The following is a 23,953-nucleotide window of genomic DNA, read 5'->3' on the forward strand; positions in this document are numbered from 1 at the left end:
TCGTTATTAAATAAAGCATTTGATCAGATCCCACTTTATTTTCAGATTCCTCTGAAATTTGTCCTGCACTCCTATCAAACCGAACATAAAAAGTAAAAACAAACATGAATACACTGAAGGGATTTATTTTAAAGTGATTTTTTCATCATTTGACCGAATCACACACAACCAACTTTAGTTCTGTTTGTCACACATTTTACACAACAGCAAAAAATATGAATAGACCTCACTATAAAAGTTTCAAGTGTGTAATGATGTATGGAGGATCACAGTTGAAGGCCTCAGTGGACAAAATGATAAAAACAACCAAAACATGTGCCAGTCAATTCTTAAAGTCAGTATACATGTGTAGTAGTGATATAGAAATTATACTATATGTTAATGATGTTTTATACACCTTATTGTTTCATAAAGTAAAAGACATAAGGAGAGATACCTTAACGTCACATGAAATGAACTGTTAGTGGTCTTGTGAGAGGAAATATAAATGAGGTCACTGACGGTTTGTGTGACGTATATACACAGATACACACAGTCTGAACGTTTAAAATACTACAGCTGGACATTAAAACACATGTGCATCAGCACCTCACCACTGTCTGTTTAAAGTCCATCATCTTCTCTCAGTATAAATACAAACATCACCTTTCAGGAAGTCTAAATATTGATTACTGACTTTTTATGCAGTTTCACCATAATAAAGTAGATTAAGGCCACACAGTTTAACTAGATTGTTTGCATATTACTTGGAGTTATTGTAGCTCTCATTAAAAACAGCTAATGCTGCTCTGTACAGAGGACACTGTGCAGTGTGCAGGAAATGTCTGTTAGTAAATGTCTGGGAGCTGGCTATATTTCCTGTCCCAGTATCCAACAGAAAAGAGCCAGTCCTGGGAGCTGTTGTGAGGGTTTTGACCTTGTTGAAACCACCTGAAAACACAGCAGACAAACATGACATTCAGTGACCTGAGCCACAAAACCATAATTCAACAAATAACACACGGTGAGGGAGGTCAGGCTTGCTGGTTTGCTTTTTACTAAAATGAATTGTTGTGTTATTATATCTCTAGTGCATGAAAGCAAGGAGGGGAATTATTCAGAGGGAGGACTCCTGTAATCTTTGAGTAATTCCATAAAGTGCCAGTAAGTGGAGCTGCCATGCTGGTGGAGAGAAGAGCAGATGAAACACAACTGTCTCCAAACTGTGAGTCTCTACATCTGTGAATCTCTGCTCTATCCTAACAGAAAGCAGGATAACAGGAAGAAGTGCTGGGAAAAACACACAATCACTGCAAACATTTCAGAAGAAATCAGTGAAATAACAAGCAGCTCTAACCTCGGACCCAGGGCAGGATTCCTAGAATCATCAAAGAGAGGATGCAATGGAAAAATAAGACAAGTGAAGAGAAAATGGAGATTAAGCTTGAGAATTTCAAAGCAATTAAGAATGTAACAGTGCAGAAACAGATGATAAAATGCAGTATTAAAGGAGACACATCATGCTCACATTCAGGTTCATAATTTTAACTTGGGTTAATGCTCAGAAAACACAACACTGTCCTCACACTGTCCAATGCTGCAGCTCCTCTTTTCAGCCTTTGTCTGAAACACTTGGTTTTAGCTCCTGTCTCTTTAAAGCTCTGGCCTTGATAAAGCCCAGTTATCTCTGGTTGGCCTGCTGGCCCACTTTGTTGTGTTTGGTCAACTGTTTCAAGCTTGTGTAGGAGATGTCGTCCTCTGCTGTCGCTGCTGCTGTGTCTCAATTCAGGGACTGCATCCTACAGAGGACATGGCCTACCCAGCCCACGAAGACCGCCTTCATCGTGGGCCGCGCAGACTGTGAAGGGCCAAACTGAAATGAAACGGTCTGGTCTACAGAGGATTTCTGTGATCAGCGTCACCAGCTTATCAACAACGCTTATTGCTGTTGCCAAGCAACAGAGCTGCAGTTGGACACAAGATAATTGCCTTTGTTTTTTAACATGTGTATCATTGGCTGTAAAAAGAGAGTTAAAGCTTGAAAGTCAAGATTTGGATGTCTTGTCTCTTTGCTGGTGCCAGGACCCTTTTAAACAACAGTTTGTCACTGAAGCACAATTAATTCTGGTAAGGATCCACCCTTTGGAGCCTTTATTTCTCTGGGGATGGAAGGATGCCACAAATAAAGTAGCTTTCCAAATGGGGTCTAGTTGCACGGCTGTGACACAATCGGACCTTAAATACAGCCTCAGAGTGATTCCGCTACTGAACTGAAACATAGCTTTTATATGGCTTTGTTAGTGGGCGTGCCAGACTAGCTGCTAAGAGTGCAAATGCAGGGCATTTCAATGTAATGTGGCGCGATTCCCACTTCTGCAGAGGTGTTCTAGGTGTTTCACGAGCAGTGTTTTCTTCGGGGGAGAGGAGCTCCTTCAACACATGTTTGTTGGATTCGCTCTAGAGTTTACGAGGCTGCATTTAAACATCATGAAAAAAGAGTCCTCAACACTCAACACGAGACGTGAAGTGCACAATCAGGACTCAAGTGAGCGGAGGATCCTTAATACATTATCGTAAGTTTGTCACCTGCATCATAACCATCCCAATAAAAAAAATGGAACAAATGAATGTGAACTAGTTCATTTTTGGAACTGTGAACTTAGTTCAGAAAGTTAAAGAATTTACGATAACTGTGAACTAGTTATTTTCATCCGTATGAACTGAACTTTGAACTAATTCTTGTTAAGTGTCAACTGGCACAACACTGGCTGCTGGATAGCTTAGCATAAAAAGTGGAAACATCTCGTCTGCAGTGTTAAAAGGGAACATAATACACCTCTGAAGATCACTAATATTCTATGTCCATTTTTTGCAAATATATACAAAACCTGATTTGTGAGGAAAAACGTGCCAGACAACACATTTAAACCTTTTCTGTTTTTTGACAGCAAGCTTAGCAAACCAGCTCTTGGTTGTAGCTTAATTAGCAGAAAGCTATACGTTTGATAATCTTGTCATCTAACCCTCAAAAAGAAATTCAGTTAAAGAGTGTATTTCCTGAAATGCTGAACTAATCATTTCTAGACACAAACTAGATGTAGCTATAAGTGCATATGAAGTAAATGTGAGTTATGTGAAAACCAGTTTAGTTTAACAACATTTAACAAGGGGCTGACAATGTTCACACTGAATATTAAATATCAGTTTCTTACGATCATTTGGAACTGGTTTGTTCTCTCAGTCACAAAGACTGAATTAACTAAACTTATATCACCCTGAAAATGTACTGCATTCGTTAACTGATTGATTAAAATCTTGTTTACTGAAGCAATTACGAGGAAACACTTGTTCTGTCCAGTTCCTCTCTCAGTCTCACCTTGCTTTCCACTCCTCGTCAGACTTGGAGCGGTTCTTACGAGCAGCTCTCTGTTTTTCCTCGAGCCTCTTCTTCTCCTCACTGGCGAGATCTATGTGGTATAAATAATAATACTATTATTCAGACTACTGTGAGCATTATTTCATGTTATTCACATGTATATTAAGTAACAGTTATTACCGATGTCGCCGTTCTCCATGGCTCGTATGTCTGGTCTGAGCCTGCAGTCTGTCTGAGGAATGACTCCCTCCATCTCCTTACGCAGCTCATTCAGCTGCATGGCGAAGGACGTAAAGCTGTACATCTGGCATTGAATACATTTTTGCATGTTAAAACATTTTATATAGTGATATAAATAATAAATAAGATCTTCCAACCAACACTTTCTTGTGGTTCAAATCTGGTAAATAAGGGTGACCAGGTTTTTGACATCAGGGCTCAAAGGCTTTGAACGTATTTGTCAGAGGAGATGAGACTTTCCCATTTTTAAATCATTGTTTAAAACATATTTTCACAGTATCTTATGTTATTTTAGCTTTGTTTTGTTTTCTTCTGTGCTGTTCATGCATGTATCTTTTAAAGTACTTTGTAGCCCTAATTAAATAAGTCTAAAGAAATAAACTTTTTTTCTTTCATCATTTATTATTATTAGAATGAGTCCGACCTGGGCAGAGTTGGCTGGTCTGGGTGCGATTCTCCACAGCAGCTGGCTGCCAGGAATCATTTCCACAGTGTCTGCAGCACGTGAGGGAGTCTCCTCCTGATCCTCACTGCAACCCTGCAAACAGAAATAATGATGCACTGATAAATCTTCATATTAATTAAGCTTGATAGACTAGTGTTAAATATGGATGTCAGTAAGTATCTTTGTTTTTATTCAACATGGTGCTAATGGCCTTCAGTAATCAACTACATCATTCACACAATGAATCATAGTAATAATCATATAATCACAAAGTGAAGTACTTCCTGACAGGTGGTTCATACCGCTTTGCTGCCTTTTTTCTCCTCTGTCCCCTTCTTGTCATTTTTCTTATGTGCTTCAAAGGCAGCATGGTCGACAACGTACAGACACTCTGTCCATTTCCCATACAGAGCACAGAGCTTCTTTTTGCTGTTGTGAAAAAAAAACCAAATTCAAACAAATAACCTCAGGAAACAAACACTAGATATAAAAACAGACAAAAAATTCCTGGCAATCAAAAGCTCCAAAAATCTAAATGAGCACTTTGATGTGTGGCTTCACACTGGGGATGTTTCTGAAAATCCCATTTAAGAAGTTCAAAAGCCGCCCTTCACAGGCTCGGCTGTTATCAGGCGTAAAGATTTTCTTTTCTCTCTGCTTGTTATCGTCTTCTGTTGTTGTTACATGGCTCCCCGTCACTGTTGTGATGTGTCTTCATCTGTGTGTTCTCTATCTCATGTATTTCCTCCTCTCATGTTTATGAACGCTGCTTGTGTCTAGTCATTCACGTTGAGTCATTGGCTCTGTCCCGATAGAAACAGCTTATCCTCCATTTTTGATTGAACCATCTGCTCCTCTCTGTTTTTACCTGAACCAAGGAGGTTATATATTCACCCATTTGTTCATATGTTAAGTTTGTCTGTTAGCAAGATTATCCAGAAGCTACTGAATGGATAACCACAAAACAAACAACCAAACTAGATGTAAAATAACACATTTCATCAATTTCTATTCTTACATTTTCATGATTTCTCAGAGAATAATTCATGGATATTGCTGAAATAAATCAGACATACTTAAGGTACTGATATTTATGACTGTGTGAAATGGGTTGCAGATCAAAATAAAAGTCTGGATCTAGTAAATATAAATGTGGTTTCATAAGGGGACTGTTGGGCCTTGGAGGAGGTATGAGCTCTACTGAGTTGTATGTGCTTCAGTGAAATATTTAATTCATATTAATTTCACACTAAAGCCCATGTCCTTCATGAGATGGTTTGATGGAAATAAGTACATTTTAGAAGGTGTATATTGTAAATCAATGATGTTATTTTTTATAATGGGCTCTGATGTGTTACACTTAGGAAGATAGAAATTAACTTAGTATGGTGACCTCAGTGAACTTACTGAACTGAGTAAATCCTGATTTACAAATTAAGCTAATCAAACAGTGAGACGGATTTGCAGTATGACACAGACTGTCAGTCCTTCAATAATCCTCCAGAGAACTCGTCTTTTCTGAGGCTCATGGCTTCTTATGTTTTGTTACAATGTGCAAACGAGTGATGAGTAATCCAAAGTGTGGTGTGAAATCTGAACAAAGCCCTGGCAGGTTACGTCAATAATGTTGTCATATCACTATGATTATCCAACTCATTTTACAGAAGACTTTCTGAACATGATGCATCAGTGTTAGCTGTACCTTTTATCCACAATATAACCTTCAACCTTGTGCAGTTCTTTGCCAAAAAGGCCACATGGTTTGAAATTCAAGAAGCACCTTTCTCCAGTTCTGGGTGGAGAGAGAGGAAAACAGGATGTTATAACATGTCTCACTTTTGCTGAGTCATAACATTGATCTGTTGTCGTCCTTGACAGAAATCTGTTTTGACCAACATGTTCTAAATTCGTTCCAAATTGATTTTCTAAAGAGAAAAAAAAGTCCCCATTCAAGACAAACATTTTATTCACTGGATGTAGAATGTGTGTTGTCGTACCTGTGGTTGATCACCTCTACATTCCCATACTGCTCGATCCACAGCTGACCCACAATGATGTTGTGAACACAACATGTAGGATTTGTCCATGTATAGGCTTCATTGTGCCTGGAGAGAAAACAACTTAACTTACACTTTCAAATTACTTTTTTGTGATCAGTTCTTTTCATCTATTTCAGAAATTTGAAAATACAAATAACTATACAAATAATAATAATGATAATAAATGCTCAATGCTACTTGAGCATGGGACTACAAAGTACAAAAGTATAAAATTTCCAGGTACGTCAGAACCCAAGGATGTAGCTTGATTCTTCTTGCAGTGCCCACCGACCCATAGCCTACACCATTCTCTTTCTCCTTTTAACTATCCTGTCAATAACGGCAAAATGCTCAATAAAAAAAATAAAGAAAGGGAGTTCGGAGGCTCCAAAGTCATGGCGACCAACGATTTTGCTGCTGTAAGCTCAGTTAATAGTTTTTAAAACAAAATGTAGTCAAAATTCATTCGGAATAACCTTCTACAGACGTACATACATACATAGTACATACAGAAGATAAATGTTGATGCTCAGCCACAGGGTCTTACTTGGGCAGCTCCAGCGTGATAATCCCTTTTGGCTCAGCTTCCACACTCTTACCCCAAAACTTGAGTTTGGGGTATATGGATCCATGAAACACAAAGTCTTGTTTCAGACCCTCAGCGTGGAATGCGCTGACCGGTGGGTGGTGGCTCACCTGCTCCGAAATGAGCCTGAAGCCCAGATCCTCTCTAGGAGATCAGGGAGACAGACGATCAGAGTTTTTAATTGTATGATACATAGCTTTATAATCAGTGTTAAACATGAGCTGTATAATCCATCTTACCTGACCAGTTCATACGTTTCTCCCAGCAGGGGGTTGAAAGGTTTACCTGTCCGCTCCCACTGCGAGGCCACAGCAGACACTGCAAACGAAGCCACACACTGCAGACAGCAGAGAAACACACTATCTCACACACTCATACGCACTAGCTAACCAGCAAAGTGGATAAAATAAGCTTCTATTTAACACAATTTAAGTAATTTTCACATGATATTTCCAGGATGTCACAGAGTGTACCACCTTCATTCTCTCAATAGAGTCTGAGGAGGTGTTGGCCTGGTGGATGAGGTACGTGTGCTCCATGTACTCTGTCAGACGCTGCAGAAAGCTGAGCGGCTCATTGAAAATCACGGGCATTGTGATCTTAGAGAGTTCCTGAAATACAAGTCAGAGGAACGGAGCAACAAAGTTTCACTAAAAAGAGAATATTAAGTCCCTTCACAAAGAAATCCTTTCAAAATGTCATATTCATGCTGAATGTTAAAAAGGTTCAAGGGAATTGTGGACTTTAAAAGAACCATCATTTGTGTCATGTTGGACGTCTGCAGGATGAATAAATGTAAATGTAGAGTTGAATCTATTGTGTTCTTCTCCGGGGTAAAAAGAAACAACCAAAAGCTTTGGAAATATAATATTAACATAAAGGATTAATGAACATAATAGGTTTTAGACATTCCATGTGAAGATTACTGTGCTGAACTCTTTTAACACCTAATCTGGAAATACAGGAACCTACACACTAATACTCTACACACTGCTCACTCTGCAGCCATGCTGGTGGCTCCACTGGGCTGTATTGATCATCATAGCATGACAACATGCTTACAGGAACAATGCCAACATGCTGTTGTCAGGCAGGTATAATGATATGTTCCACATTGAAACCTCATGTTGTGATCACTACTGGGGAACTATTTCCACATTCAGCTGCGATGGAGAAACATTATCATTCATTTGGAGTCGTGTTTCTGACCAGTTAATGAATTTAAGTCTAAAATGCACTCTCTTTCACCTATTTTTGGTCTCTACCACAACAGGATGTCTCTTCGGCTGCTAAGTGCAAATTGTTCATCAGCTGATATTCAATTGTTTTTCAGCTGTGACCAAAATGTGAGAGTGAACCATTACAGATGCAGTCCAGGTTGCAGGCTGGATAATAGGACTGAAACCTATTGTAAAGCTCTGTAAAGCTGCATGAGAAAGCTCTCATTCAGGTTCTCACATAATTGTCACAGTGTTGTTTCATTCACTGTTCATACACTGTTCTTCTGACTCCGAGGTCAGTGTGTAAGGTTAATTACTCACAGAGAGGAAAGATGAAAAGGATTAACCAACCAGACGATTGAACAAATTAAGTTTGGCCAGATAATTGTGACAAATTAAAATCTAAGACATCACAAAAATTATTCATTTAGATAAATTAATCCGGATGGGGACATTAATGATTTGTTTCATTTTTTTTTCATGGAAATCCATCCAATAGCTGGTGACACATTTAAAAAAATGAAAATGTGACCATCGAGAGGTCAATGGATTCTTAAAGACTGTACGATAAATCCTTTGAGGAGCAATAACTGACCTGAAGGCATAGCTTAACACTGAAATATGTTGAGATAGGCCTCTATGGAAGCGTATTGGATTGAGTAGAGGAAAAAAAATACTATCTTGTACTAAAAGCTATCATGTTGGTTCAGAAAATCCAAACAGATTTTTTTCAGAGGTGAATGTATTTCTGTACCTACTATAAACAACATTAAAATACAAATAAAAACATGATTCTCACCATTCCAATGCAGTTCCTCAGAATACTCCATATGCTGAAGTCATTTCTTGAAAACATCGGTGCAGGTAAGCTGCTCCTAAAATAACACACACATTAACACACAGGTGTATTACTTCTATAACACATTGACTCTTCCAAGAGAGCAAATATTCCAGACATATAATGGGTTCAACTGTCATTTCTTATTCAAGTGAATATTGTCAACAGATTTTGTGGGTTGATACTGGAACAATGCTGCATTTAGCACAGGTATCACCTGACTGGGACAGATTCAGATGTTAACCTATAGGTTTTATTAAGTGTCATGTAAAAGACACATACAACAACATAGTGACTTAAATTCAAATTCTGCTTAAAGGATCTGCCAACATGGGATCAAACTACAGACTGATTACTGCATTACACTGTGACCTTATCAATATTTAACAGCTCCAACACACCGCTCCGTTCTTTCAATACAACATTTCTCCTGCCTCTACCAGGCTGAGTACCTAACCTTACCTAACTCTAAATTATTCAGTGTGGTGTGGACAAACTTAAGTTTGGGGTAGATGAATCCATGAAACAAAAAGTCATGTTTGTTTCTGAGCATCTAAAAAAAGATCAGTGAAAAAACAGAACCTGATACCACTATAACATATATTACAGCAAGAAAAATATACAACATCAGCAACAGTGTAATATGACCAGACCCTTTATTGATCTTCTGATGAGAGGTAGTTAAAAACACAGGGGTCAGCAGTCCATAAGAAACTGTGTGGGCATCCATGCAGCACAGCTGACCTGTGCTTTGTGATCCCATTGGGCTGAGTCTCGTCTTTGTCGCTATGGTGATCCTCCTGCATGGTGGGGCTGCCGCACGGGCTGCTTAACATGACAGAGCCTTCGTCCTCTTCTTCGTCCTCCTCAAAAGAACGGCTGGCCACCGTCTCAAAGCCGCTCAGGGAGATCTCCGAGTCTGATTCTGACAGAGGTGAACAGATGGAGATGATTCAGTGGGAAAACAAAATTAATGACATATAAGGAAGCGAAAGCAGACAATTTCTGAGTGAATGCAGGTCTCAGAAAAATCGAATTACCTGCTGAAGAGGGAACATTGCTATATCTGTGGGTATCTTTTACAGTTTGTTAAACCAGTGTCAACACATAAATGACAATTGGAGAACGACAGAAAAAACAGCCAAGCCGATGTGTCCGTCTTGGTTTTGGCTTCTTGGAAATATATTAATATCTATTTAATGTCGACAGGTCATTAACATTAAAGGTCCAGTTTGTAAGATTTAGGTGAAAGGGATTTTTGAATATGAAATAATCCTAGTGATGCTTTCACTGGTGTGTTTCATCTAAACTGTAAGAATTGTTTTCTTTACCATAGAATGGGCCCTTTATATTTAAAAACTTTATATTTACATGGAGGGGGGGGTCCTCTCTGTGGAGGACGCCATGTTTTTTCACTGTCGTCCAAACTGGACAAACTAGAACTAAACACTTTTCATGACAACTGAAGTTCACCACAACGTCTCCTTCATGTTGGGAAGGGGAGGGTGAGATGAGGAGCATTCAGCTGCAACATGAAACCTCACCTGTAGATGTCACTAAATTCTACACACTGAACCTTTCAACTGCAACCCAGAAATGAAAAATGTGAGGTTGTTTGGAAACATGTTACACAAAGTTCATTTTTCAACTGTAAGATCTTCCTCAGTCATCCAACCAAGTGTTGAGAGTTTCGTCCATTGGCTGCTGTCTTTAAAAATGAATCGGCATGAGTATTTCTATTACGTCTTTTCTATTACTCGCTTCAGTAAGTGGCACAGAGGTGGAGCAGAGGTATTTTGTTACTCAGATGGAGGCTGGACATAATGTGAAATTAAAATAAAGTAGAATAGAATAATCTTTTGCTCGACCATCATACGAGAACAGCTCTTGTCTTTGAGTTGTGTGTAGTTTGATTTTGTCAGACGAAGTCGTAACAACATCAGGATTTTAGCCATGCAGAGCCGCAGCTTAGAAACGTCTTTGAAGTGACTGCTTTCATCTTCATGTTCACTTCCTTACATTGCAGTGGTTGCCAGAGAAAGTGTCGAGTAATTATAAGCCAATTAGATTCAAGTTTTTCTCTTCACCACCGAGTTTTAAATATAGAACAAAAAACAAGCATCATCTCCAGCAAGTGCAACCATTTCTGATTTGCAGTCATTCTGAAAAAAATCCTCGAGCATCAGTCAGGCCCATTTTTTACTACATGCAGGTTTTTCCACATCAAAAACAAAGCATTCATGTGAAAATGACTTTTCCAACACAGTGTTACAACACTGGAGCTTATGTCACACGTCACGAGTGGAAAACATACCAAAGACATTCCTCGGCAGGAAAAAGTATTCCAGTGTCCTACAGGTGAATGACAGAGCAGTGAGTGTGAGTGGGAGCTTGTCGCAGAGTCTCCTCCATCCCCCCGAGTACGTTTGATCACTTGTCAACTCACCAGACACGGCGTCGTGGAACTCATCCTCGCTGAGGACACTCCGCGGCGAAGATCCCTTGACGACGGATTGCTCAAGTTCGTGGTGCTCCGTGGCCAGAGTCTGCAGCGCTTCTGAGAGGATCTTATTCTTCTCCACCTCCTGCTCCAATTTCAGACTGCGCACCTGAGCTCCCCACACACACACGCACACACAAAACACACAAACACACAAAAGAAAGACACTAATTACTCATAGTAACATAAACACTTTGAATCCTATCTTCCACGTTTTAAAACTGATGTTATGCAATCTCAACTTTTGTTCTGACTCTCTTTTTACAAACAGAGGAGGAATGTGGCTGAATTAGATGAGCTGTGGTGGCAGTGGGTGTGCAAATACACATCATGTTGACTGACTGATCCTCCTGTCTGCACTGTCCTCTCATTATCAGACCCACAGAGAGAGAGAGAGAGAGAGAGGCAGAGCTGGAGCAGAGGGATAAGCCATGTTTATCTGTAATGGGGTACAGCTGCCATGACGCTGCCATCTCAAATGGCCTGCTGCGGAACATGATTCCCATGGAGGAAAGAGGATCAAATGACACGTAATGGACTCAGATATAAACCATTAACCAAACCTGCCATTACAAAAGAGGCATTAATGATGATAATATCCAGATGTGCTCAAATATTCACATTTCACATAAAAGAAAATATTATTTATAATTCAAAGTGTTGCTCTGGACTTCCAAAGAAACAAATGAGGATGAATTCTAATCCTCAAGACTGTCACTAGGACTGTAACGGGTGAGGTAAAGTGTGGATAAAGACTGTGGATCACTCGCCATTGTTGCAGTAAACTGAACTTTGAAGAGAAGCTTCCTGCCGCTTGACCCCTCCACAGGGGTTGCTGGAGTGCAAAGAAGCACTGCGTGAGCTGGAAGTGACTCACAGTGGGAAAAGAGAACAGCCCCCCCTGCTTAATTCAGACTGTGTAGTATCTTTTGCAGACTGAGATGTATACTCTATAAGTTTGAGTTATTCCCATTGAGCATTGGCCTATTCATGGCAAGCTCTGAGACTCTGTGTGTCCTTTATGGTGTGCTGTGCGTCTGTGGATCCCAGTTCAAAAGGCTGCACAGCTGAGAGACAGAGGCAGCTGCCCAGGTGTAAACCCTGAAAGCAGTGGACTGTGATAAACTGAAAACGCTCAAGTGGCTTTTTGGCAGCCTCTGTGCACACCTCTAAAGATCCCAGAGAAAATTCCGCTCTCTTGTTTCTGAGATGAGGCCGCGTTGTGTGAATGTGAAGGGAAAATGAGATGGTTTGTGTAAACATCATGACTGGGATGGATTTTTTTTTGCAACACCTAGTGATTTGACTAAATCAGGCTGGTGTATTAGTATAGTCTATAATAATATGCTAATTTCCAGTTTTAGATGCAGACAATGACAAGCTTGAGGCAGGCAGAATAACAAATCCTTGATTTACACATCCAGCTATTCAAGTGCGAATTTATTGGTGCACTCAATCGCTCCAGTGCATCAAAGGCAGCAGCTGTACTACCGATCAGTTTAAACAGGGAAGAGACAGTGACTAATTCCCATTCTGATAAGATAAACATCTGGTTCAGAAAAGTGACCGTCTCACTCTTAGATCTTTAGTGTTGGGAAAATAAGGTTTGTGTCACAACATTCAAAAACTGAGATAAGATATTAGGATTATGATGAAAATTAATTACGCCCGCTTTGATATTCACAGTAGATTTCATGCATCATCAGTAAAACGGCACATGCATGCACATACACACATGCCAAGATCACTCCGTATAAATGTCAAAGTAGCACTGAGACTTTTCTCAGACAGAATATTATTAGCACTAAAAAGTCATCTCAAATAATTTTTTTCTCAAAAATGGTTTCTGTCAGTTTAGTTCATTCTTACCACACTGATGTTTGTTCTGTTTTCTTGTAAATATTTTTTTATTTAGTTATTTGATGCTGTAAAAAAACATTATTATTAAACATTATAATGAACGGCAGAGACTGATACGCATGTATCAGATGTTCTCGATTCCTCCTAATGATGTTATTAGTGCAAGATGGCAGTGTTCGTATCCGCCATATATGTGGCTCAATTTTTCTAACATGGAGGAAGTGGAGACATCTTTTCCACCTATATATAAAATCTTTGGGTAAAACCTGATCTCACAGAGCTGCCGTAAGAAATTCATCTTATTTTTAGTTTGCATCAACATCATGAAAATCTTGATTCTCTTTATTCCTGTCCATTAATGTCATTAACAAACACTATTTACGATGAATAAACTATTTCACTATACCACAACATTGTCAATTTCATAACACAACATTTCATACGTGATAATGCAGGTGTTTTGTCATGTTGCCTCTTCCCTATTGAGCATGTTTTGTGTTTCAGTGTCTGACAGTAAATGAGTCAGAGTGCTGCTGGGCTCGAGACCAGTGTAGTAAAACGCTGCTGCCTTAGTGTTGTTTACCTCTATACACACATATAGTATTGTACCCCTGCAATCTCACAACATAATGCCTGAAAGAATTCCAAGAATCCAATGAATAACTTTAAGCTTTAGGTTTTCAACCAGTCATACATTTACACACATCAGCACATAAATTATTATGTAAAGCCCTTCAAGTGAATAACCATGTAAACAAATGCTACATAAATTAAGTTTTACAGTAGGAACAGATTAATGTTACATTTTCTGGAGGTATGTATGAATCCAATGAGCCCATCAATTACAATCAAATCCATTGAATCACACACAAAGAACAGCAGCTTCATCACTGCACTGAGATGAACCGCTTTCATCAGTAGACACACAGACGCTTTCATATTACATATTTTATTCTCTACATCTTATTTTTTTAAATATATAAATATAAATCTGGGGGTTAAAGAAACTAAGGATCCTGTTGATTACTGTATTTATATAGTCAAAGGTCAATTCAATTGAATCACATATTTTTAAACTTAAAACATAATTTTACTGTGTTGGCTGCAAAAGATTTAGAGCTGAATATTAATATAAAATATCAGAATATAAACTTTTACTAGAATTCCCACCCTGCGAATGTATAGCAGACTCATATGAGGTGACTGTGAGCTTTGAGTCCAAGTGACAACTGGTTAAAAAGGACAAAATCATGTTTTAATGAGGCCACCATTACATTGACATTTGACCTTTGACCACCCAAATCTTAGTTAATCTTTGAGTCTAAGGGAATATGTGTGGTAAATTTGTTGACAGTTTTTATAGGCTCTTTCAGTAATTTACTGCTCCTCTCTGTGTCTCTATCATTCGCGTTGCTCACTGGCAGCTGAATCCAGCCAAACCGAGCGCCCCCCCACCATCTCCTCCGGCTCTCCATACATTGTCTAGGTTTACAAATTCTGTTGCTGTAACCCAGTCTTTGTTTACACATGTCCGATGACACTGTTTGTTTGTGAGAATGTGTGTCTGGCTGCCTCAAAGAGAGAGAGAGAGAGAGAGAGAGAAAAGTGAGCAGCAGAATCTGTGTGTGTGTGCGCATTACCTTTCTCTCAAGTTTCGGGATTATTATACAGAAGCTACGCAATTAGTTTATAGCAATCAAACGCTTATAGTGATACATGTGGCCCGGGACAAACTTAATCACTATAAGTTTCCCCTTTAATCAAATTCTATCAATTCACTATGCAGAAAAAAACCCTTAGTATTCAAACAGAAACAAATCTGTGGTCAGGAAACTGACACTTACTCCTTCCTGTCTGGAGAAGAGGCTGAGACACACACTGAGACTGGAACTGGTCTCATTGGACAACTCACAGATTTCTTGCATTTTCTTTAGAACAGCGAGTGGAAAGCCTGATGGAATAAACAAATGAAAGACTGAAATGAAAAACTAAAGAAAATGTGAAAATCATATTGTATTTTTCAAGCTCTTAGAGAAGCTACAAACCGTGAGCACAGCGAACCTCTATCGACAGAAACAGATGGTGTAGACTATTACAGTGTGTGTGCTTCAGTGTGCAAAAGTAAATGTAATCAACAATGAAATAACAGGCTTTACTTTCTGCCAGTGCTTCATTTTTCACCATGGACAGGAAAGCTGCCACCTCCTTCTCCAGCTTCTTCTGGCTGCTCTCTGCTGCCTGGTTATAGAGACAAGTGGAGATATGCAAATGAACTAAAGTAGTGCAGGGAGGGAGGGTTGAGGGAGGGGGGGTTCTATTTCAGTGACTGCACAATGGATCATCATGCTATTCAATGTAATGACATGTTAATTATGGATTTTTGGTTGCAGCCACCTGTAGTGAGTCTGTTAACTCTCCGAGTGAGATCACTTCCTCCTCCTCCTCCTCCTCACTGCCCTGCTCCTGGGAGCAGTAGTGTGTGCTGTAAGCCGAGTGCTCCTCCAGTGCATCCAGCCAGGCCTGGAAAACAGTTACACATTTTTCTCTAGAAAAACCCTGACCAGGTTAAGAGTGGTTTTGAGATATTTAGGTTAAAGGTTCTCACATCATACAAACTTACACAAATTCTCCAATATTTGTTCGGTTTTCTCAGATTAGAAATTGTTGCTATTATATCTACAGGGGTCACAGTAACTTGTGTTACTAACAATTCTTTGGAAACAGTCTTAAGCATGAGTTGTCTATTTAAATCATAGACTGTATACAAAGATGGACGATGCGTGTCCACTTCCTCCCACTATCCAGAAATGAAGCAAACATATTTTGAATACATTCGCTGTTGCTACGCGCTATTGCTATCACTACGGGGGCCCGTTAGCGTTCCAGGGGATGGAGCCACGATACTGGAGTACCACCAACACACGTGTTCAACCACTCACAAGTATTCAACCGCTCACAAGTCTTTCTTGTACTTAAAACCAAACTTACTAGACAAAAAACACTTGCACAAACATCAGTGTGGTCAGAACTACCTAAAATAAGATAAACCATCTTTGAGAAAAAATTATTTGACATGTTTGTTGATGTTTTACTTTGGTCCATGTCCCGTCCACTAACATGGGGGAGGCAGGGTTTATGAACCTACTATAACCCACCACCAGGTGGTGATCGGTACATTTCACTTATGGGGAGCAGTCATGTCATCCATCTTGATATATTATGATAGTGAAAAATCAGCTTTCACCATGTTCAGGGGGATAAAGTGACTCTTAACTCTGTTGACATTTTTTATCAATAACACTTACATGTTTGTGTTGTTGATAAAAATCTGAAATTTCGAGACTTCAAAATGTTGTTTTAGCTGCTTCGTCATTGAGCTTGATGACATGGTGGAGAATTGAAACCTGACTGTATTTGATTATTCGGAACAGTGATGGTGCTTCACAGATGGAATCTTCCAGAAGAAAGTTTGGAGAATGAATTTGGAGTCTTCACTTTTCTTATATATTGAGCCATCAATACATTATAATAAGAGCAACCCACAATACATTAATCATTTGTTTGAGAAATGAAATATACTTTTCTCGTTGCCTCCGGGTTGTCTTTTGGCGACACCTTTAAGTGATGCACGCTGTCATCAAAGCACTTGAGGGTAAAAAAGCAGTTGTCTTTGGCTCTGATCTGGAAATGAGGATATCAGAAATATATATTTTAATTCAAATTCAACACGGTGAATTGTGCAGTTTGTAATTGCTGACTCACCAAACAGTGGGCGTGTGTGAGGGCCTTACAGCCTTGCCTTCTGACATTAGAAGCTGCGTCTGACCTTTATATGAGAGGAATAAAAAGAGCTGATTTGCTGAGTTCTTTTCTTTAGCCAGCTAGAAACGTTTTGTGTTGACAGGTGGCATATTTTCAACAGAAGGATAAAGAGAAAAGCCTTTTATCTGTAACCTCCAGCACCTTTCAAAACAAAAGGGCACAGCACTCCATTTATCTACTGCTGAGAAATCTCCACATCCTCGTTTCAAGAAGCAGAAACAAGGGAAGAGAGGGCACCTACTGTTTCGAGTACCAGGACAAAACACCGTCCTGAAGGACGACCCAGTAGGAGCGCCAGCCAAAAAACCTGGAGCTCTGCAGGACGACACACAGGAGAAAAATCACTGACTGATTTTCACTGATTTCTACTATTGATTTTACTGGTGGCAGAGAGCGAGCACAGGAACTTGAGAAAACACGATAAAGTGGACATGCAGAATGTTCACAAATTTGACAATACAAATGCTGCCATGCAAATATTGAAACATAAAAAGCTGATTCACACACACGAGGAAGCTGTGTCTTGCTTTGCACTGATTAGCTCAGCAGGTAGTGAATTTGGAGTCGATATTTAGGGTTCCCCAATTCGCTCTTCAAGTCATTTGGGAGCCGCTATAATTGCCTGTTTCTGACTTTAAATAGCACGCAAGTGAAGATCCAAGCAGTAATTACAACTGAGACTATTTTCAGCTGTGGTTAATACACATTCACTGTGCTGATATTTCATCAGGACACAGTGAGTGGGATGAGTCTAAATGAACTGGCTGTGTTTTATTGTAATGAGGGAATGTCCCCCAGTGTAACAGTGTGGCTCACTGATGTGCTTTAAATAGTCCTGTGGCACAGAGGAATATGCTACAGGCTACAACACATGCTAACAGGATATAGTATTAGTTCACGATTGGATTTTAATAATCAATATGTTTCCTTTCAAAACAGATTACGTGACTACTTATACTTTTTGTATAAATGGTTGCTGCAGTTCCCTTCACCTCTGATTGTTTTAGCATCTTTTTGCTTGTTGTTTTGGTTTTCCATCTTTTGACTTAACAGTTGTGATTCTGTTGTGAAGCTGTTTTTGGTAGAAAACCTTGTGAAGCTGTGTGTAGACTAACTTCACAGCACCAAACAACAGACTCACAAAGTAAAAGGCAAGTTGTCAACATAGTGGCAGGTAAATATTTCCCTCAGGATCTGGTGGAGACAAAAAATAGAGCAAAAATTGATATTGGACTGGCATTTACCAAGTAAATAAAAATATGACGTGTTCCTTCTTTCAATAATTTGAAGGGTGTGGTGTCAACCTGTATTAACCAGCCGACACTCTTTGATGATAACATCATCTACCATCTTTGCTTGCTTTTAGCTAACCTTTCTGAATTAAAACCCTATTGGCTTTAGCTGTGCTTGCGGCTTAATTTAAAAGCAAATGTATGGACAGGTGTCTTCAAAACAGACATTCTTACATATAATAGCGGGACATGCAGAGGTTACAGTCATATAATACATTCACAAAAACATGCAAACATGGGGTTAATGTGTTGTGTAACTACATGTTTTAAAGATTATTTTTTCACACAGTACATCTTGAGGACTGGCAGAGACAGATTAACTGTTTAGTGCTTTGTTCACTGTATTCCATTCTTATTATTTGTCGCTGATTGATGCTTTGTCTTTTACATGTTTTTTATGTTACATTCAGTGAGCATTAAACAGTGCATTACCCAGTAATAAACTGTTTGCTTAGGGTGTCTGTAGAAGCAGGGTCTCTAAATGCAATATACTAAATGAGCTGTCGAATATTTAAGTATAATAGCTCCATTTTGCTGGATCATTTCAAACCTGAACCGACATGTTTTCTGAGCCACTGATTCCCTGACTTTACCTTCCACAGGAGTCCTTCATACTTCTTCACATGGTGGGTCATGCCCTGCAATGCACAACCAGACACACGAGGAAAGTAAAGAACAAATCAAAGAACAAATCAGAGTAGCTTGAGGGAGTCGACTATCAGCTGAGCACTTACTCGATGAACGCTGCCCTCGAGGACCTGTTTCATTGCTGTATCGCTGGCCAGGTCAAACACCGTCTGGCCTGCGAGTTATGAAAACACCAGACAAGCTGGAGTTTAGCAAATATGGGGAAAATGCTGCTTGATTGATCAATATTTAAGAGGCTGGGGACAAAATATAAAAGAGCCGTTCACTGCTTGTTCCTTTTAAATAATCACTGTTAGTACATTTTTCTTGCATTGATAAAACAGTCAGGATGGGGAATTTCCTCTTACAGCTTGGTACTGAAGTATTTATCTAATGTTGCTCAAATATCAGTAACTAGTGCATTTGATCTTATACTCTAGATGAGCATTGGTGAATGTATGTGTGATTGACTCAACATGAAGTCTCTATGACAAAGTAATAGAAGAGCAGGTCACCCAGTGTAACCGTGCAGTTAACTGATTTGTTTTAATAGTGTTTGCACAACCATAAAGCTCCATTGCAGGACGTATCAGGCGTTGGCTTCACGAACAATACTTGTTATTAGAATCAATTCATTGTTGGTTTTGGTCTTTGAAGTGGAGAAATATAGTTGTATCCTTTACAGACAGGAGTCATTAATAACTGACACCTCTGACTGATGGCTCTTACCTTTCTTGTTCCTGATGGTGGGCCCAGCTCCATTCTTGAGCAGCTTCAGGGCGCACTGCCTCTGGCCTCGATAGCTTGCACAGTGCAGCGGCGTGTTACCCAGCAGATCGGTGCAGTTGATGTCTGGAGGCTTCTTCCTGCTGAGCTGCAACGATCACACAGGAAAAAAAGGAAACCGATGTGTTGTCTGGACCCAAGCGTCCTGCAGATCTTTATTACTTTGCTGAAGAACTGAGGCATGACTCTTAAATTTGTCAAACTGTGACCACAAGCTGTCTTTCCACAACTGTACCCCCACTGTTCATTTTGTGAGCTTTTCTGTGAGAGCTTTTCCTAATGAGGTTTTATTGCCAATTCTGTTGTCAGAGGGTGTAGTCCACTATAGACCAACCAGCTGACCAGTCGACCATCTTTCCATCAGAGTCTCCAACTAAACCAGGCTGAAGGAGAAGGCAGGACTACCCACACAGACACTAAGAACCAACAATTGTCATGACTTGTGAAAATGCACAGATAGGTATAACTGTCATTTTGGATACAATAACAAAAACAGCAATCCCTTTCCTTAAATCTTAAACACAGAAATGATCCCAAATTGATTACTGTTCAAAATGTAAGATAAATGTGCATGTTTGAGACTACAACTTCATATCTCTTGGAGTTTTAGATCAGGAATCAGTGACCCTGTTCAGACCTTGTATTACCATCCGTCCTGAGAGATCTGTTCCTGTTCATGTGTTCACACCTGACATTACAACGGGTCTCCTCTGACGACATAAGATACATAAGATCTCACTTCCCTGCTGTATATTCAAATAATCACATGTGTCATTTCTGTTCGCAAAGACCCAACAATGTGTTTTTTACCCAGTATGAGTTTACAGATGTGTCTGATGACAACTTGTGTGTGTGTGCGTGTGTATTGGCTCGAGCGAGCGAGTAAGAGAGAGGTAGAGAGAGAGAAGACTCAGGAGGGGCTGTGCTGTGGAAAAAGACTTTTAAAAGTCAAAGTTGATATTTTCAACTCCTTCATATTTGACCCTGGACACATTCCTGTTCACACAGCAAAAAGAATGTGGCCCCCTCTAAATGTTGTCTGAGTGATTGGATCTTGAGACGCATTGAGGCCACATTTGGGTGCGTTCAGACCTAAACAGAATGCTGACCACTTGTGATGAGATCACTCAGGACAGATGTTAATACCAGGTCTGAATGGGGTCAGTGTCCGGCACTAACCAGCTGAGTCAGAGTTGTCAGGTCTCCTTCTCGTGCAGCGTCCAAAAGTTTTTCCTCTAGTTTCCTCTCTTCTGTTCGTTCAGCCGCTGGTGTCAGTGCAAGCACGAGGCATACAAAAAAAAAAAAGTACGACATCAGAATGTATGCGTTATACAAATAACTTGTTTTAAAATAACCAATATGCAGATTTCAAACAATGTGCGTTAGTGAAATTTTCTTAGAAAAGAACATATCCCTCTCACCTTCCAACATGCCTCTGATCTCTGCGTTTTGCGTCACATCTTTGGGAATCTGTGCTGTCCCATTGATGACAGTAGCGCATGCATCATAGTGCAGCAGCAGCATGACAACCTCCTGATCAATATGTGATTGATTGAATGATTGATTGATTGTTTTCTCAATTAAATAGATGAATACATGCATCCACAAAATCGTACTATCAACAAGAGATGCAAAGATTAGATGGAAACTCAAAATCTGAATGGAAATAGAAGAACACGTTGAGATACCTTTCTTCCTGTGAAGGCGGCTTTGTGCAGTGGCGTGTCTCCGATATTATTGGGCAAGTTAACATCTGCCCCTGCCTGCAGAGTGGAGCAACACACTCGTTAGCCATGCAGTGATGTAAAACCTACAGCATGATGTGATAGGATTTACCTTAAGCAGTTGCTCAACTACATCTTTGTGTCCAAAGTAACAAGCCAGGTGAAGAGGCGTCCATCCCAGGTTGGACTTACTCTTACCTGAGGAAACATGACACACTGCATCATACCAGCGGACTGTGACTGATATTATTCTCAGGTGGTAACACATACCTTTGCAGTTGATGTTGATCCGCGTCTCCTCCCTGATCGTGGACATGAGGAGCTTCTGAATCCCCGGCAGGTCTCCATTACGGGCACAGCGCAGAAACTGCTCCTCTGGCTCCAGCTCCTCCATGGACCCCTGCAGAGGAAACAAGCAATGGTACAATAAGATGCTTTTTTATTCATATGAGTCAAAAAAAGATCAAAAGATCCATTGCACAAGACACATGCTCAGAATGTCTGAGAAGAAACACAGAGGGTAAAACCGATGACTCTGGAGGTTTATTAGAAGCAGGAAAGTAATTTTCCAAGGGCAACATTTAACTACTTTACATTATTATTCCATGATAACAAGAAAAACAGTTTGCCATACAAAGAAGATTATATCACAGTTATAAACAGGAACTGTTTAAATCAGAAGAAAAATAATCGTCAGAATTGAAGCAGCACGGGCCAAGATATCCTGGCTTTTAGTCCAAGCTAAATAAATGACACAATATATCCTTCATTTCCCACAATCCACAAGTATAATGTCTTTCATCAGACCCTACCTGTCTGGCAAACACCTATGTCCTTCAAACTCCAGCCCTAGTTGAATCTAACTCAGGCTTTCAGCTAAAAATGTGTAGTCACAAGCGTAAATATGAAATCACCGGAACCTCATTGATTTATTCTCTCAGACAATATACCACAGTTTTAGTGCAATAAACAAACTGAAGTTATGTGTCAAATCAGCTATGTTCCACTTTCAGAACCTTTCCTGGTGTTCAGTCTGGAGACGTTTATGAAGAAGTCACCATCCTTTGTTGTGTAGGACACACGAGGGAAAGATCACAAGAGTTTCTTTTGTCATGTGATGAGGAAAAAGAGGAAATGTTCAAATGAGAGTTAGAGGTGACAGTCACCAGATCTGGTTAGAGGAACAGGTCCTCCCTTCCTCTCCCCTTCATAAAGCCTGAGTCAACATGACGCTCTGTATTTACAATCAAAACTGTGGCATGCAGAGACAGAGGAGAGAAAGCCTTCTTTAAGCAGTGTGTCAGATTATCACGTGTCCATGAGGAAGGGGGAATGAACCGCACAGACAAGAGATGAAAAGTCACACACTGTCACTAGGAGAGAAGAAAAACATAGACTGACTCAGAAACAGGTTGTGTAGAAAAGCATGTGACGCTAACGGTTACCCAACCTGTCTTTCTGCTGATCACTTGATCATCAGTGACAGAAATCTAGAAATCCTGAGACATGCAGTTGCTATACAATCTTCTTTATCGTTAGTATTTTAAATGTCTTTTCATTTGAGTTTTTATTCATTTATCAAGGGGTTTAATCACATTTTAATTACCACATGTAAGAGTTTATTTAAATAATGGTTGGATATTTGGAATATTTGGATAATCTAAATTGATCTGTTCCTGACATGGTTAAAGAGATAATCCATATGGGTTAAAACAATATTTATTGCAGTAAATGGAGAAATCCCAAGCCTGGTTTTGAATGGTTTATTAATGATTTTAATGATTTGTTCATCACTTCAGACAATTCACTGTGAAAAGCAAGGACGTTTTCAAAGAATATATGCAGATTCTTGTTATTTTGATTCAAGTTCCAGGGTGTGTTGTTTGAAATAATCTGAAGTGTTTTTATTGGTGTAGAATCACCTCAATGCACATTGAACCTGAGTATTTGCTATTGACTTTGTCTGTTTGTGTTTGTTATACATGTCTAGTTAAATATGACATATGTATGTATATATGTTATATATCCCCCTTTTCTATGTTTGATGACACTCTTTTTTTGTACTCATGTGCTCTCTGGGATTGATTAGTATGAATTTTGCGTACGTTTCAATCCAACCAGGTTTTCGCATAAAGCAACAGTGACACGAAGCAGACTGATATGATCGATTGACAGACGCGCGCGCACACACACACACACTTACTGCTTCAGCTCGTCCAGTCCTGTGTGTGTGTGAGCTGAAATCCAGAGGTGCTGTCTCTTAGTTGCATGTGATGATGGTTGAAGTGACTCTGAGCTGATTCCTGCTGCTGCACCACGACTCATCACACACACACACACACGCACACGCACACACACACCTACATGTACGCGCACCGTGTGTAACTAACGCTTACAGCTGTCTCTCTCTCTCTCTGGTCTGTTTACACTCACATCAGCTGATCTCTGTGGAACGGAACTCGCCTGGACAAATCGTCCGTACCTTTCAAAATAAAAACCAAGAGAGTTTTTTTCAAACGATAATAAGGTTTTTATCAAATCCAAGCCACGGTAACTCATATCAGATACTTAGAGTTTAAAAGGTAAACCTGAAAACCGGTGATTAATTGGTTCATTTTG

General features: G+C 39.7%; 1 protein-coding gene across 2 annotated transcripts; it reads right to left on the bottom strand.

Moving 5' to 3' along the window:
• Positions 1 to 109: 109 nt before the first annotated feature.
• osbpl1a (oxysterol binding protein-like 1A) lies at positions 110 to 23,795 on the bottom strand. Of its 2 annotated transcripts, XM_020080428.2 has the most exons (29): positions 23,538 to 23,795; positions 21,605 to 21,734; positions 21,447 to 21,532; positions 21,299 to 21,373; positions 21,032 to 21,143; positions 20,790 to 20,875; positions 19,554 to 19,698; positions 18,932 to 18,999; positions 18,791 to 18,835; positions 17,147 to 17,220; positions 16,846 to 16,909; positions 16,663 to 16,764; positions 15,478 to 15,603; positions 15,240 to 15,321; positions 14,928 to 15,034; positions 11,170 to 11,332; positions 9,468 to 9,648; positions 8,685 to 8,760; positions 7,142 to 7,276; positions 6,905 to 7,002; positions 6,627 to 6,809; positions 6,038 to 6,145; positions 5,743 to 5,832; positions 4,343 to 4,469; positions 4,020 to 4,133; positions 3,536 to 3,659; positions 3,356 to 3,446; positions 1,337 to 1,357; positions 110 to 930 (listed from the first exon to the last, which is right to left on the bottom strand). In XM_020080428.2, exons 2-29 carry the CDS (start codon positions 21,726 to 21,728, stop codon positions 828 to 830), a joined length of 2,910 nt encoding a protein of 969 aa, XP_019935987.2. In that variant the 5' UTR covers positions 21,729 to 21,734; positions 23,538 to 23,795; the 3' UTR covers positions 110 to 827. The 2 variants fall into 2 exon arrangements, with proteins under 2 accessions (XP_019935987.2, XP_019935988.2); XM_020080429.2 differs by lacking the exon at positions 1,337 to 1,357.
• Positions 23,796 to 23,953: the final 158 nt, after the last annotated feature.

This window comes from Paralichthys olivaceus, chromosome 3 (genome assembly GCF_024713975.1).
Source record: "Paralichthys olivaceus isolate ysfri-2021 chromosome 3, ASM2471397v2, whole genome shotgun sequence".
Lineage (NCBI taxonomy): Eukaryota > Metazoa > Chordata > Actinopteri > Pleuronectiformes > Paralichthyidae > Paralichthys > Paralichthys olivaceus.